Raw genomic sequence first — 15,231 nt, 5'->3', positions numbered from 1 at the left:
TAGCTTAATGTATAAAGCTAAAGATGATCATGCACTAGTTGTGGTCAAGTCACATTTATTTAGCACTTTATACAATACAGACTGCAGTAATAAACAGGAAAATAACATTCAGTATGAAAATAATCAGTGACTCAAACTTGACTGCATATGAGATGAATTCAAATTATGTTCTAAAATTATCAGTTGCAATCTTGGAAACATATAAATGCCCAGATTAAGGGTGTGTTGCAATTCAGGGACTTTAAATCCTGTCAGGTCAAGTCACAGGTTGTTCAAGGAAGTTGTTGGGAGTCCAAAATAGAGAACAGGTTTGAATTTGAGGGCTTTCAGGAGATTCCATGGGGTTGTCATGGTGTGTTTGGATTGGTTCGGTAATGATATGGGGTTTTGCCACTCCCTTGTGGGGAATTCCCACTGTAGACGGATTGAAAGCCGCGTTGACTCCGCCTCCAATACCGCTTCCCCATGTAGGCTGCTACACATTACTGCCAGCATTCTCGCAGCAGTTTCATTACCTTACTGAGTTTGGCTGGTACACTTAAGCTCACCCCGAAACCACACACTTCACGTTAAAAAACCATTGGGAAGTCTGGGAGTATCTGAGGCGGGCAGCCGAGTCATCGGTGGTGGGATGAGAAACAAAAGCGAATGTCTCTGGTGTCATAATGTCACGGTGATTTTACTTCGCTTCAACTTTACATTGCAACATTGACGATAAGCATCGAAGCTTCGAAATGGCGCGAAGCGGCGGTGAGAAAGAACGAAAATTCGAAATAGAAGACAACCGGACTGACTCCGGAATCGAATCGATATATATATCCAGAGATTATGTGAGTTTGGACAACTCTGAGGAGAAGGATAAACTCGGTACAGAAGAGAGGCTGGACTCTGCTTACGTCTCTTCATCGTTAACAGTGGAAAGTTTGGGGGATTTAATCGAAGAATGCATAATTTCTGATTGTGAAAACCCAACAGACTGTGAATACACTGAGGAGGAAGTGAATTTCTTAACCACTGTTACAGAAGATGGAGACACGTACGTTTAAATTTCATTGATATGTTTGTGAAAGTTCAAATGCGTCACCTGAGTGTATTTCAAAATGTTTTGATGTCTAAATATGGGGTGTTTGTGAGTTTAATTAACGTGGTTCAAGCAATAAGATCCTGAGGGAGTTGTTGACAAGCACGCGCGCCGCGGAGTAATATATATTCAAAATATAACACGTCCTATATGCCGCCTTGTTTTCACAAAACGGATTCTACATAATAAAAATGGTATGGAAACACTTTTTCTCATCAAAACTTAATGTGCAGATTCTTCAGGTAGCATCCATCCCTGTCATGCACGACGTACTGCGGTAAATAGGTCTGTGATACGGCGAACAGGTGGTTCAAATATCAAGTTCCGATCCGGTTCCAGCCATAATAAACATCTAAAATATAGTGAGCTGTAACGTGAAATACCCGTTCACAATTCCACTGCATCCCCTATTGGATCAATGTTTTTGTTGCATTGCATCATTCTGTTATGGCGGTGACTATATTATCTAGCGGAAGGATTGTGCTTAATGAATGGACTTTTAAATGAAAAATGGTGTACTTTACTTTTTTTTTTTTTTTAAAGATATATTCATTTTTTATAATAGGTCGTGCTTTATTGTAAATATAATCAAGCTGGTTACAGACTATATTTGTACCTTATTGCTTAATTTAAATCTTGCAACACTCCTGGCCTGCTGTATTGACTGGAACTCATTTATAAAGTGTTTATTTTCATATAATCGTAACGAAATGCTCTCTTTGCAGCTTAAAGTGCAAGGCTGATGGATAGATAGATAGATAGATGGCGTGGAGGTGAATTGAGTTCAAAAAAAGTGTGCAGGATGTTTCTTCAACCCTTAACAAACATTTAATGTCCTGGATTTGCTTGAATTTAATGTTAATTTACCAAATGTTATGTTGTCAAACAGAGAGAATAGGAAGTTTTTTATTAATCTAGCACTCAGTTTAAAAAGTTTAATTGTGGATGAGAGAAAGTTTCAAGTCCGTAGAAAGTGTTTTCATGGTGAACTCTCATAAATAAGGACCAGGTAACGGAAAATGAATAACTATTTGAATAATGTTGCCCTTCCTACCTTTAGCAGTTCAAGAGCAAACCAATTTATTTTAATTGAAAAGAGAGTTAAAAATTGCTCATTCTTGTTTTGTACGGTCATAAAAGGTCAAAAAATGTTGGTCCACATGAAACTAACAAACATTTTTTTTTAAGTTGATTCATTTTACAGCCTGTTTTAGTTTGCTGAGTGACACATTCTCATATGACAAATGAAGATTTGATTACAGTAGCAGGCTTTTCTGTTTTAACACAACAGCCAGTCAGTTAACAGACATCTAGAAACTGGATCTGCTGTTTATGGCGCATGAGAAGAGAGAAAGCAGAAGTATGCAGTGGAATTCCCCCCTCGTCAAGCTAGAAAACACGTTCTGATGGCAGCCTTTTGGAAGACTGCAAAGCTTTTGTTTTAAACACATATATTTTCACGTGCTTTTAATGTATATTATTTATCCCAAAAGAGCACGTGTCACGTAAACATGTTTATGCAAGCAGTGACCTTTACACCAGATCGTGGTTCAACCTGTAACGTATATGTACAAAAACATAGGCAAACATTCACCGCACAAGTGGGCACGAACACACAACTTGGTTAAGGTCACCCTGCTTTAATTTCTTCATTGGTTTTGACAGTGACAAACCAGCATGTCAATAAGATTGTTATTTTGGAGAACATCTTGCTTTTTGATGCATCTTGAATCATAGTGAGCAGCTATGGTTTACCTTTGGCCTGCTTTTGTTGCTGTTGCAAGGAAAAAAATGTCCATATGAAATCCCCAGGCCATCCGGATAAGCAATGTCCCACTTTAGGGATTCACTTTCATGCTGTCAGTTTTATATTACAGACACAGTGTTATATAAAGCTCAGAAACTTTTAAAATGAATTGGTCACCCAAAAAATGAATCATTTACAATATGTTCCAAGTGTTTTTATCATACAATAACTTAAATTTAAACACTGAAAACAACTACAGTTGCGGCGAAGATTTCACACACAGTTCATAAGGACTTTTTTGACTTTATAGTGCCTTTTTGGAGCACAATTCCCATCCACTTTCATTACATGGGAAGAAAAAGCGGTGTAAAATCAGTTCAAAGTCTCTCCTTAGGTGAGGTGGAATAAAAATGTAAATGTTTAGGCGAACTAAACCTGTTAATTTCACATGCAGCGAAACAATATGAATCATGATCGTTTTACCACAATCAGATCGATGACACCTAAGTTGTTCTCACATTATTTAAATGCTGAAACCACTTGCTTCTACCTGTTTCCTTCTGGCTTACTGTAAAAGTAAAGACTAGGTTATCGATGTGGGAAATGACACACCTGCGAGGAAATAAACGAGCTAGAGGATGGGGAAAAAGACGACGAGTGTGCATTAGTTTATGCTCCTGCTGCATCATTTACTGGTTCCTTGTGACTCAAATACATCTGAATTAAGTAAATGAATGAAACAGTTTCATGCAACCAGACAAAACAAGCTAGGGTCATATTTTACCCTTAAAATCAAAAGGAAAAAAGAGGAAGTATTTTGTCTGTAAATGGAAAAAACGTCAAGTAATTGTTTATGCAAATTTAATCTTCCTTTTTTGATGATTAAATGTGACCTTAACGTGTTTTCTTGAGATTAACTCTCGGTTTTTTGCATTTCTCATCTGTTTTAAATCGGCTGTCGTCTTTCTTGTAACTGCAAGATTTTTACTAACCATCTGAAAGGTTTTATCATTCAATAGCAAGACGATCTCTGATATGAATGCTCTAATAATGCTCAAAAGTTCCAGTGTTGCGCAATGGCTGAATGCCTCTGCGAACCGCTGTCAGCAACACACTTTTGTGTGACATATTTCTCAGTATCGTCCGACCTATTTTTTTTTTTCTTCTTTTTTTTTTTTTTCCATCACACATTGTGAAATGTGCTGCTTTTAGACTGCGGTTTGCTTTGATAGTTCCTTCCCTTTACCGTTGGCTCTGCTTCATCTTTCAACTAGCGTTTAACTGGCATTTAACCAGCAACTTGCATGTCTGCTTGTTTTTCCAGGATTCTCCATTTGGCCATTATCCACGAAGAGCAACGCTTTGCACATTGGTTAATAGAGCTGTTTCCTCAAGAGCTGTTGGATATTCAGAACAACTTGTATCAGGTATCATCTTAAGATTCTCCACACGTCTCACAAACAATTGCACAACAAGTTTCTCATGCAAGTTGGAGGATTTGTGAGCTATTTCCACAGAAATCCGTTCTGTTCGTGTTTCATGAATTGCCCCTGAGGGAACAGAAAAACTGTTGAGGGAAATCTGGTATGAATGTTGTAATGAGTTTGCTTATTTTTTGTTTCCCCTTTGAGGGGAAACTCCCCTAGCGCATATCAAAGAATGATGGGGGTTTATTACACCCGTTTGACAGCCTCAGTTTCAATTGTTATTTTGAAATTTGGGGTTTATCCAGTGACAACAGACGAGGGGCTTTCTGTTGAAACCCCCTGCTTATTATTGACTTTATTATTGACTTTTTGTTGCCATTTTTGGTGAAAGGAAGCTGTAATGTGGCCAAGTCAACAAATTGATTAATATTTACAGTCATGGAAACCTGGAAATATCAATGAATTACCCTCTGATGCATTAGAAGCCATTTTAACCATTGAGGGTGTGATGTTACATCTAAAATAACCACAGGTGATTACTCACAAACTCAACATGGAAAGCTGTGGACAGATGCATAACTCTCACATTACAATGCATTTTGGGGAATTATATTCTTGTTTTGAAATGAAAAGAAACATTCAAAGGGGTTTTCTTTATGAATTCATCCATTAGCACCTGGAAATACCATGGAGATTATTAAAATCCCATTGGGATAACCAATGTTTCTAGTTTTACCATCATGAATGATGAAAAACGCATTGGTCAAAAAGGTGTGGGAACACTGGACATTGTGGATCTTGCTCAAAACATTGACTTTTACAGTCAAAATACTCTAGTGGTTATTATTAACAGTGACTCATTTGGCTAGTTTTACATTACAATATGAAATCAAAAGTTAGCACTGCTTATAGTCAGTGATTCACCCGTGCATGTTATTCAGAAAAAGGAAATCTGTGTAATCTTTCATCAAATGTAATCACTTCACTTTTCTGGAAAGTGAATTCAATTCCTGATGGATAAAAATCAACCGAAATGTGTCACATTATTAAAGTAAAATAAGTTACAAAAACTGTTTCATGTTGACTCTGTTGCTAGTTGGGTTTTATTAAATGAGAGGTTGTCAGATTTGGGTCAGGCGGTCTTAAAGCACATGAGGGTGTGAAGTCTAAAGGAAACTGCGCACAAATCTGACAGTCAGCACTTAAAGCTGTGAGTAATACTGGTCCTGCTGTGCTTTTACCAAAAGCCACGTAATCAGCTAATGCCAGGCCATTGGACATATTACTCACATGTTTCCTTTTGACACAGTCAGTGTATAACTCCTAGATTGAGTAAACCATTACATGGTCCCTCATCTTTGGAATAAATGAACCTCATTTCTTATTGACATTAAATCAAAAGGGTTAATGCCATTCTGTGATGCTCTTGCTAACCCACGCAGGCTAACTATCAAATCAAGTGTGATGGTCTGAAGACACGGGGATGGTCCCCATACTACAAATAACCCCACATATCCAGTTGCATAAAAAACGAAACCGTATTACTTAAAGGGTTAGTTCGCCCATTTCTGTCATCATTTACTCACCCTCTTTCGTTCATCTTCGGTACACAAATGAAGATATTTGAATGAAATCTGAGCAATTTCAGTCCCTCCATTGACAGCTACGCAACTACCACTTTGATGCTGCAAAAAGTTCATAAAGTGATCGTAAAACTAATCCAGATGAATTGAACGGTTTAGGCCAAATTTTCGCTTTTATTCACATATAAACATTCATCAACTCACACATCAGTTGTGGTAAACGGAAGCTCAAGCATGTTTGCTAGACGTGCGAGAACCAATGAGGTTCATTCTTGTGTTACGCAGCACGTTTGAGCTTCTGCAAGAGCCAATGAGGTTCATTCTTGTGTTACGCAGCACGTTTGAGCTTCTGCAAGAACCAATGAGGTTCATTATTTTGTTACGCAGCACGTTTGAGCTTCTGCAAGAGCCAATGAGGTTCATTCTTCTTTTACGCAGTACATTTGAGCTTCTGCAAGAACCAATGAGGTTCATTCTCATGTTACGCAGCACGTTTGAGCTTCTGCAAGAACCAATGAGGTTCATTCTTGTGTTACGCAGCACGTTTGAGCTTCCGCAAGAACCAATGAGGTTCATTCTCGTGTTACGCAGCACGTTTGAGCTTCTGCAAGAACCAATGAGGTTCATTCTTCTTTTACGCAGCACGTTTGAGCTTCCGCAAGAACCAATGAGGTTCATTCTCGTGTTACGCAGCACGTTTGAGCTTTTGCAAGAACCAATGAGGTTCATTCTTGTGTTACGCAGCACGTTTGAGCTTCTGCAAGAACCAATGAGGTTCATTCTTGTGTTACGCAGCACGTTTGAGCTTCCGCAAGAACCAATGAGGTTCATTCTTGTGTTACGCAGCACGTTTGAGCTTCTGCAAGAACCAATGAGGTTCATTCTTATTTTACGCAGTACATTGGAGCTTCTGCAAGAACCAATGAGGTTCATTCTTATTTTACGCAGTACATTGGAGCTTCTGCAAGAACCAATGAGGTTCATTCTCGTGTTACGCAGCATGTTTGAGCTTCTGCAAGAACCAATGAGGTTCATTCCCGTGTTACGCAGCATGTTAGAGCTTCTCTTTATGTTCGCTGATTAGTGTTTATATGTGAATAAAAGCCTAAATTCAATCTGATCATCATATAAAGTGATCGAGTCTCTTCAGAAAATTTGGACTAAACCGCTCAATTCATATGGATTAGTTTTACGATCTCTTTATGAACTTTTTGAAGCGTCAAAGTGGTAGTTGCATAGCTGTCAATGGAGGGACAGAAAGCACTCAGACTTTGTTAAAAAAAAATCTGTGTTCCGAAGATGAACGAAAGTTTTACAGGTTTGGAACGACATGAGGATGAGTAATTAATGACAATTTTCATTTTTGGGGAATTTTCATCCCTTTAAGTACTATTGGCATTACTGGAGCACTATCATCAAGTTTTAGAACTATCTGTTGTATTTTTTTTTTACATCAAATGGACTTTGTTTTTGTCATTAAAAGTAGGATAAGCCATGATAACCCTAACGCCATTTTGTCAGATGCTGACTGTATTCTGACATCCACAGACGCCGTTGCACCTGGCCACCTACCTGAACCAGACCTCTGTAGTAAAGGGCCTGGTAGAAAAGAAGGTGTTACTGGAACTCCAGGACCAGGAAGGAAACACCCCTCTCCATGTGGCATGTGAGCACGGATTCTTGGAATGTGCCAGTGAGATGGTCCACAACGCCTCACCCAGCAAACTCACCAACATGCTGGAAACACAGAACTGGAGAGGTAAGAGTCTGTTTGGTAGTCATCATACTTGTTAGTGATTTTAACAAACCTATGCCACCAAATATTAAAGTTGAGTGTGTAAATTATCCTGCCACGTTTGTGCTCCAGACATGAATGATTCCTCAAATCATGTGTCTTGTTGAGGAGAGGTAACTGCACAGCAATATGCAATTACAACATAGGCCCTGTTTACACCTGGTACTAAGATGTGTTTTGGTCGAGCGGATCACAAGTGGACGCCGCTAAATACAGATGTAAACAGGGTGTAAAACAGTTTGAGCTTGTCCACTTTTGACCACTTCCAGAGCTAGTCAAAAACACATTCAACCGGATTGCTTTCGTAGTGTAAACACTCATGTGGTTGAATGTGTTCAAACAGCTACAAAAGACGCCTACTCTTCGCATACTGACCTTACGCCTAAATATTATGGGAAGCTCGCGAGCCAGACAGGATTTAAACTTTGTCAGTCTGAAAAAACCCATACATTTACCCACCCATAGGCCCTCCCCTCGAAAAAATCAGCACAGAAGGATTTGAAAGTGGACAAAAGAGACGGAATAAAACACCAGGTATAAATGTGAATGTCTCCTTCGTCAGGTCTCCTTTGTATGGTCAAACATCACTCACATGTGCTCCATTTTATGTATTTTAATGCTACTTTTGCGTACTTCATATGTATTTTTTCAAGAGCAATATTGAGAAAGGCAGTCACGCTGCTGTGATGTTGGTGGCGTCAGTGGAGTTCGTTCTGAGTGCATCATCAGGGTTTTTAGTCATGCCAGAAGAAGGAAGTTGGCATCAAAAAGTGCCCTGGAGTTTTTCCATGTTTTCATGGACTTCCAGTATCAGTGTTTCCTAACGTCAGCATCATTCAGTTTTCTCTTTATGTCAGCTACTGTCATGGCAGAGAAGCAGTTTGATGTTTTTACATTATGACTGCTCACATCACATTTGTATACTTGCATAAAGATATAATATATAGATATATAAAGGTATTGAGTAGTTTCTGGCATCAGAGTTGATACTATATTATATATACATTCCCGTACCTCAAACAGTACATAATAGCATTAACACAGCCAAGGTCATTGTGAATGCATGAACTGATAAAATATATACTTTGAATGCAATGAAAGTCACTTTGGATAAAAGCATCTGTCAAATGCATAAATGTAAATAAATATACTTTATTAATCAAGGCATAAAATATTCCGTCTGATTCCCATTTTGCAGGTCTCACGTGTCTCCATGTGGCCACCCTGCATAAACATCATCGTCTCATGCGGCTGTTGATGAAGAAAGGTGTGGATCTGAACATACAGGTGAGCTGGTTAAGTCTGATCTGTTGCGCTTGCTAAAAAAAAACCTTCAGTCCTGTGACCAAACATCCACGTGTTTCTTCATTTTTGTGTCGTTCAGGAGGGTACAAGCGGGAAGACGGCGTTACATATGGCGGTAGAGCTCCACGACGTGCAGGCAGTGACCCTGCTGCTGAACAGAGGGGCGAATGTTGATGCCGCCATGTTCAACGGCTGCACCGCCCTGCATTTGGCCGTGGGCCGACAGGACGCCTCCATCGCCAACCTTCTATGCCAAGCCGGAGCCGACAAGATGATCAAAAACATGGAGGATGAAACAGCCCTGGATCTAGCAGACGGCAACGATGATGTAAGGACATTCACATTCCCTTATTATCTAACAAAATCTTCAGTGTCAGACCAGAAATGGTGCCTTTTTCAGTCTGAACCAACCCTGTATCAGTGCTGTTTTTATCAGTGTTGGGGGTAATGCATTACAAGTAACTTGAGTTACGTAATCAGATTACTTTTTCAAGTAACTAGTAAAGTAACGCATTACTTTTTCAATTTACAACAAAATGTCTAAGTTTTTCAAATGAGTAACGCAAGTTACTTTTTCACATTTATTGACTGACAGCTCTCTTGTTCCCATGTTGAGAGAAATCGTAAGTGCAGAGGCGTTGTGTGTAATCATGCTAATTATAGTTCTAGACTAAATGTGAACATGCATTTACTCATCTCACTTGCACTAAAACATTCTGTATTCTTCAAAATTAATATAAAATGCATTTTGTAACGCAATGTAATGCATTACTTTTCATAAAAAGTAACTAAGTAACGCAATTAGATAAGGCTGAAATAAAATATATGAAACAAACTTAAAAAACTTCAACAAAAATGTTAAAGATCAAGTGGAAATAAATGAAAGCTTTCTCTCTCTCTCTCTCTCTCTCTATATATATATATATATATATATATATATATATATACAAATTAAAATGACAAATATACATGGCAAAATGACTAATTTAAATTAAAATTAAAATAAAAACTGACAATACTACATAGTAGCATGTTCAAAACAACTCAAAAATAAAATAAGTTTACTAAAACTGAAATAAAAATAAATTAAAGCTAAATGAATTAAAATGACAATAGGACAGCACACAACAAAATTCCTAAAATTTAAGCTAAAATTAAAACTAAAAAAATACTGCATAGAAACATATTCAAAACAACTCTGAAGACCCTTGACAACTAGTGAAAATTAAAGTTGACGTACTAAAATTACTAAAACTGAATTAAAACTAAATTAAATCTAAACGCATTACTAAAAAAAAATTAAAATGACAGAAGCACATAATAAAATTACAATTAACATATTTAAGCTAAAATTAAAACTGAAAATATAATTCAAGCTAATTCAAAATAAATACTATAATAGTATATAAATAACATATGTGTTCCTAGTGTTTATATTGTCTGATAGTTTATGTCTTGATTAATAGTGTGCTTGATGAAAAACAGATTTTTGATAGGGATGCACTGATATGAAAATTTTGGCTGATACCGATAACCGATAACTCTTTATATTTGAAAGCCGATAACAGATATATTGGCCTATAAATCAAAATATAATATATAATTTTTTTTTTTTTTAAATATAATTTTTGAGAGCCTGATTACAAAAATAAAAGCCATGTCCCAGCACACAATTAAAATGTTCTCATTATAACTTTATGTAGACGATATGACAGACTTGCGCTGCACATGTTGCACTTGCTGTATTTTCCTTTTTGAAGTGATTTCAATCATATTTCAAGCAATTCAAAACCATCATGGTGGACAGTGCACATCTGAAGAAAATAATCCATTAAAAATGAACATATATCGGCCGAAACCGATATGGTGCCCGATATATTGTGCATCCCTCATTTTTGATATCTTTAAATTTAATTCGGGGTTTAAAATTCAACATATAAAACCATAATTTACCATTTGCCAGGAGTATTGGAATTGAACTTCAACAGTTGGTGATGACGTAATACGAGAAAACAAGGACGCAAGATCGCTTATGAAGGCATATTGAGAAAACAGCCTCTGTTTTGGGTTGGTGCATAGTTCGTCTCTTCTTCTGCTCTTTTCCCTGTTGTGGTGATTAGCAAACAGCGTTGCATTACCACACACGCCCCCTTCTGGATTGGAGTGTGGATCGCCTGTGCTTGATTGTATTCGTCGTCTGATTGTATGCACGACAAATTAGACTCCTGCTGTTTACTGCGATTAAAATAGGCATACGCCACAGTTTATTTGTGATTGTTTACAACGATTATGAGCTTAATTGCATTAGTTTAATCTAAGTATTGTGTTTACATAAGGTAAAGTTTAATCGCAATATTACCCATTATGAGGGTGCATGTAAATATACTCATTGAAGTGTAGCGTGAGAGTACCATGGTTGGTACCGAAAACTAAGGGGGACTGGTCTTTGTGAAGAGTCAATTTACCCTACGTACATTCTTAATACACATTCATTATATTATTGTGCATGATTCATCTGTGTCGTTTCATGTTGACTGGTAAGCAGCAGCATACAGTAAATGCGTTTTCTCTGTAAGCTTTACGTCAGAAATGGGATGATGTGGTAACAGTTTCTCCTTTTTTGTTTTGCAGATATTGGCCTTGTTCCCCTTCGACGACATTCAGATCAACTTCTGAACAAGAGAGACGGCATGTTCTTTTTTTTTAAAAAAACAAAACAAAAAAACTCTTGATCTGAAGTTGCAGAACTTTTTGGATTTGTCTGCCTGTAACCGCAACTATTTATGTCCAGTGGTGATCATGCTGGTTGATTTATACGGCAGGAACAGCTTCAGCCCGTTCATTATTTGCTGCTGCTTCGTCCCATGGAATGTCGTTGGGATGTGCGGACATAACTCGTATTATATGTACTCTGCTGAACAACCTTAATGTTACAACACAAATGCATTCTGATTAGCAATATTAATGTTTTTGTAGCAAGACTGTGCTGTTGTAAACGAGATGAACGAATGAAACACTGCTTTGCAAACTTGTTTTCTTAAGAAACAGGTCATAGTGCCAATAAAAGAAGTTTTAATATTTATGTGCAGCGTTTTCTTTGTGCTAAATACAAGACCTTTTTTAATTATCTGGGTTTTAGGGGTGCAACGGATCACAAAACTCATGGTTTGGATCATATTACAGTTTTTGAGTCACGGATCGAATACACAAATTACAAGCATAGATAAATACAATAGACCAAAGTTACAAAATAAATTAAGGTCTAAATCTAGGATTCAGGTACAGAAATGTAATAATTAAGTGTAAAATACCACTGCATAGTTTTTACCGTATAAATTAAATATAGATTAATGTTTGTTAAAGCTGTCTTTTGTTTTTTGATTAGCATTAATGACACAGTCAGCAGCAGATTTTTATAGGTTGCTGTCACTTTAAGACCTAACACACGGATCAATACTGATATGTATCCATTTTCTTTCTGTTTATGTTCAATTCACTTAAGACGTAACCGACTATAGCCTTGTCCAAACACCCACACTTGCGGTCTTGGCCACTTGAGAGCGCGTGCACGCGTCAGGAAGTAAGTGCACAAGACTGTCCCATGTCTTAAAATGCCCAAGTGCAGTGCCCTTAATGCACACTAAACCCACACTATCTTGAATACTGCTTCGGAGCGCTATTTGAGGCTAGCGTATCCCATCATGCATTATGTTCGGGAACTCACATGCCCCGAAATCGCGAGATGTCAAGAAAAACATTCGACTGCAAGTTAAATTAATTATATATTACATATAATTTAGTAGTAAAATATAAAGTGTTGCACATTTTATTGATGCAAAGATGAGTAGGCTGTGTGTATTTTGTACATCATTTGCAACTGCTTTTTATCACTTAAAGAAGCACCACAATTTTAATATTGTGTCTTCTGTTAGTTACATAGCGACCACTGAACAGACATTTAAAAGTGTATGTTAAAATGCAAAGCATTGAAAATAATAATAATAAAAAAAAAATAAAAAAAAAAAACTGTAAACACTTGCATTTTTTTGCAAGACTGTAAGTGTGTCCCATTGGGTAATCAAAAGTTCTACACACACTTGCAGTCTTAACGACTAATTGAACACTTGAGCCAAATACAGGAAATACGTCATGTAAGTAGTCAAGTGCAAAGACCGCAAGTGTGGGTATTTGGACAGCGCTTGTGTTTAAATTAATACTTGCCTAGATGGTTATTCTGAGATAAATTTGTGTGTCCGTTTGCACGCAAGGAGACTCGAAATGGTAATTCAGTATTCACGCGCTATCGGAAAAGAGCCTAAACATTCATGCGCAAGAAGAGAACTCAATTCAGTACTCGCGCACTGTTATCTCATGTGCGCAAGTACTGAACTTAGTTCTCTTCTTGCGCATGAATGTTTAAATTGGCAAGACTTAGAAACACGTGCAAATGATAAACTTTCACTCTATGATGTTAAACTTAATCCGCGAATAACATGAGACCATATGGATCACACATTAGCTAAATCCGTTAAGCCCAAAGTATACTTCACTTTTTACGTGTATGCAAGGGTCAGCGTACAGTGCGCGTGAAGCAAATTTCGCACCGCTGGATTTTTGTAACAGGTCACACATGCGAATTTAATTTTTTGCAGTAATTAGTTTATCCACAAGGTGGCAACCATGCCCTGGGGCTGTCAATTCACAAGGTAGTTGAAGAAAAACGGCATAAACGGAACAGACTGGAATGCATGCAAACTACAGCGACAATGGAGGCCTACATAGACGAGAGATTGTGCGAAGAGGTTAGAAAGTACCCTCATTTGTACAAGTGTAGCATGAAATAAAACTGCGCATGCGTCGAACGGCTGTGTATGCGTACGAGTCAAATGAAGCATACTTTCCAAGGCTTTGCAAAACGAAGTATAGAGAGTATGCACGTGACGTCACTATTGACCGTTACGACTGGTTACGCCCACTGAGTGGCAAAAAGACCGAGTGGCAGCATTAGTTTTCAGGGTGAATGCCGCGAAAAACACACAAAACACATCCAAAACGGGAAAGAGCTTTGCGACTGACTGTACAAACTGCTTTGACACAAAATCTGAGGTATATTTTTAGAGACTGTTTAAAGCTACAGAAAAAAAGAAGCAAATAGGTCGCTGCAATTTTACAGAAACAGCTGGACATGTTTTGCAGTTATCAATTTGTGTCAAAATGTTGGATTTTGGGGTAAAATCATATCCTATATATTGTATTGACAACTCATCAATTAAATATTTACCATCTTATATTCTGCATAGGTGGATGTTTTTAAATATACACTGACAAAAACTACAAGTTTTAGGGCTGGACGATATGACGAAATATATAACATTGATATAAGTGATCACTCCGATTTAAATCTATATTGTAGTTATATAAAGCGTTCACAGGCCGATTTGCTTTATGTATTTCCCCGGCGTCGAAATCAGGGACATATAAATGTCAGGAAACATGATTCCTGGCTGCACGTCAATATCCGTGGATTAGGTTTCTTTGACATGTGATAAGGAACACTTTCGAGCCCAACCTTTAGCGTAATCGTTTGTTTTACTCGCGTTTTCGCAGTTTCCCCTATTAAACCCAGTCATGCAGCAGGTTCTTTTGCCACTCAGTCCAGCTGAGGGAGCGCGTTCTGGCGGGAAAGTGACGTCTATGCATACCCTCTATACCCTGGGCTTTATTCTTTCCGCGTGCGCGAGGGTTTTTGCGGACATTTTTTGTGACCGCGCGTACCAGGCTACAAAAGCACCAACTGCGCATGCGCTGGAAAAACAACGTGGACGTCGAATTTGAAGAGAGGCTGTGTGAAGAAGTCGCTACCCGCACTTCTACAATCCGTCATTAAAACAATATAAAGACAGCCAGATGTGCAATAATAATAATGTACAATAATCCATGTTTGTTTACTGTTCAAGCAGATCTAATGCGCATGTACACGCCGATGTACTGCGCATGTGTGGAACACGTCCGCCGAGCGGACTAGTAAATACAAGTAGTCCGCGTCCGTGCTGTCCGTGTACGCGTCCGAACTGGAGTATTTAACCGAGGCTTTACACCCTTACCAGGTACCATGAATCATTTCATAAACGTCTGCCAACAACTATGTTGTTTACTTCACAACCGTATTATTTTAGTTTACAGTGTTAAACATATAATACGAACCAAATAGACACTAATGGAGAAAGGTTCGTGCTTTGGATTAAGAGGGAAAATGTTCTGCAGCTGTCAAGAATATTGATACTGGGAAAAAA

The 15,231-nt window shown here is 38.0% G+C and overlaps 1 protein-coding gene across 1 annotated transcript; it reads left to right on the top strand.

Annotated features, from left to right (window-relative positions):
- The first annotated feature begins 461 nt into the window (after nt 1–461).
- On the top strand, nt 462–12,020 carry nfkbie (nuclear factor of kappa light polypeptide gene enhancer in B-cells inhibitor, epsilon). The gene is made up of 6 exons (XM_051874674.1): nt 462–1,036; nt 4,153–4,255; nt 7,387–7,597; nt 8,832–8,920; nt 9,018–9,266; nt 11,570–12,020. Exons 1-6 carry the CDS (start codon nt 735–737, stop codon nt 11,612–11,614), a joined length of 999 nt encoding a protein of 332 aa, XP_051730634.1. The 5' UTR covers nt 462–734; the 3' UTR covers nt 11,615–12,020.
- Nucleotides 12,021–15,231: the final 3,211 nt, after the last annotated feature.

Source organism: Ctenopharyngodon idella, chromosome 20, assembly GCF_019924925.1.
Source record: "Ctenopharyngodon idella isolate HZGC_01 chromosome 20, HZGC01, whole genome shotgun sequence".
Lineage (NCBI taxonomy): Eukaryota > Metazoa > Chordata > Actinopteri > Cypriniformes > Xenocyprididae > Ctenopharyngodon > Ctenopharyngodon idella.
This window is presented reverse-complemented; position numbering and strand designations above follow the sequence as displayed.

What these genes read in the sequence shown, in the direction of transcription:
- nfkbie (XM_051874674.1), top strand. Translation starts at nt 735, where the DNA reads ATGGCGCGAAGCGGCGGTGAGAAAGAACGAAAATTCGAAATAGAAGAC. An exon ending in GTTACAGAAGATGGAGACAC is followed by an intron (nt 1,037 to 4,152) that starts GTACGTTTAAAT and finishes TTGTTTTTCCAG; the next exon opens with GATTCTCCATTTGGCCATTA. An exon ending in GTGTGGATCTGAACATACAG is followed by an intron (nt 8,921 to 9,017) that starts GTGAGCTGGTTA and finishes TGTGTCGTTCAG; the next exon opens with GAGGGTACAAGCGGGAAGAC.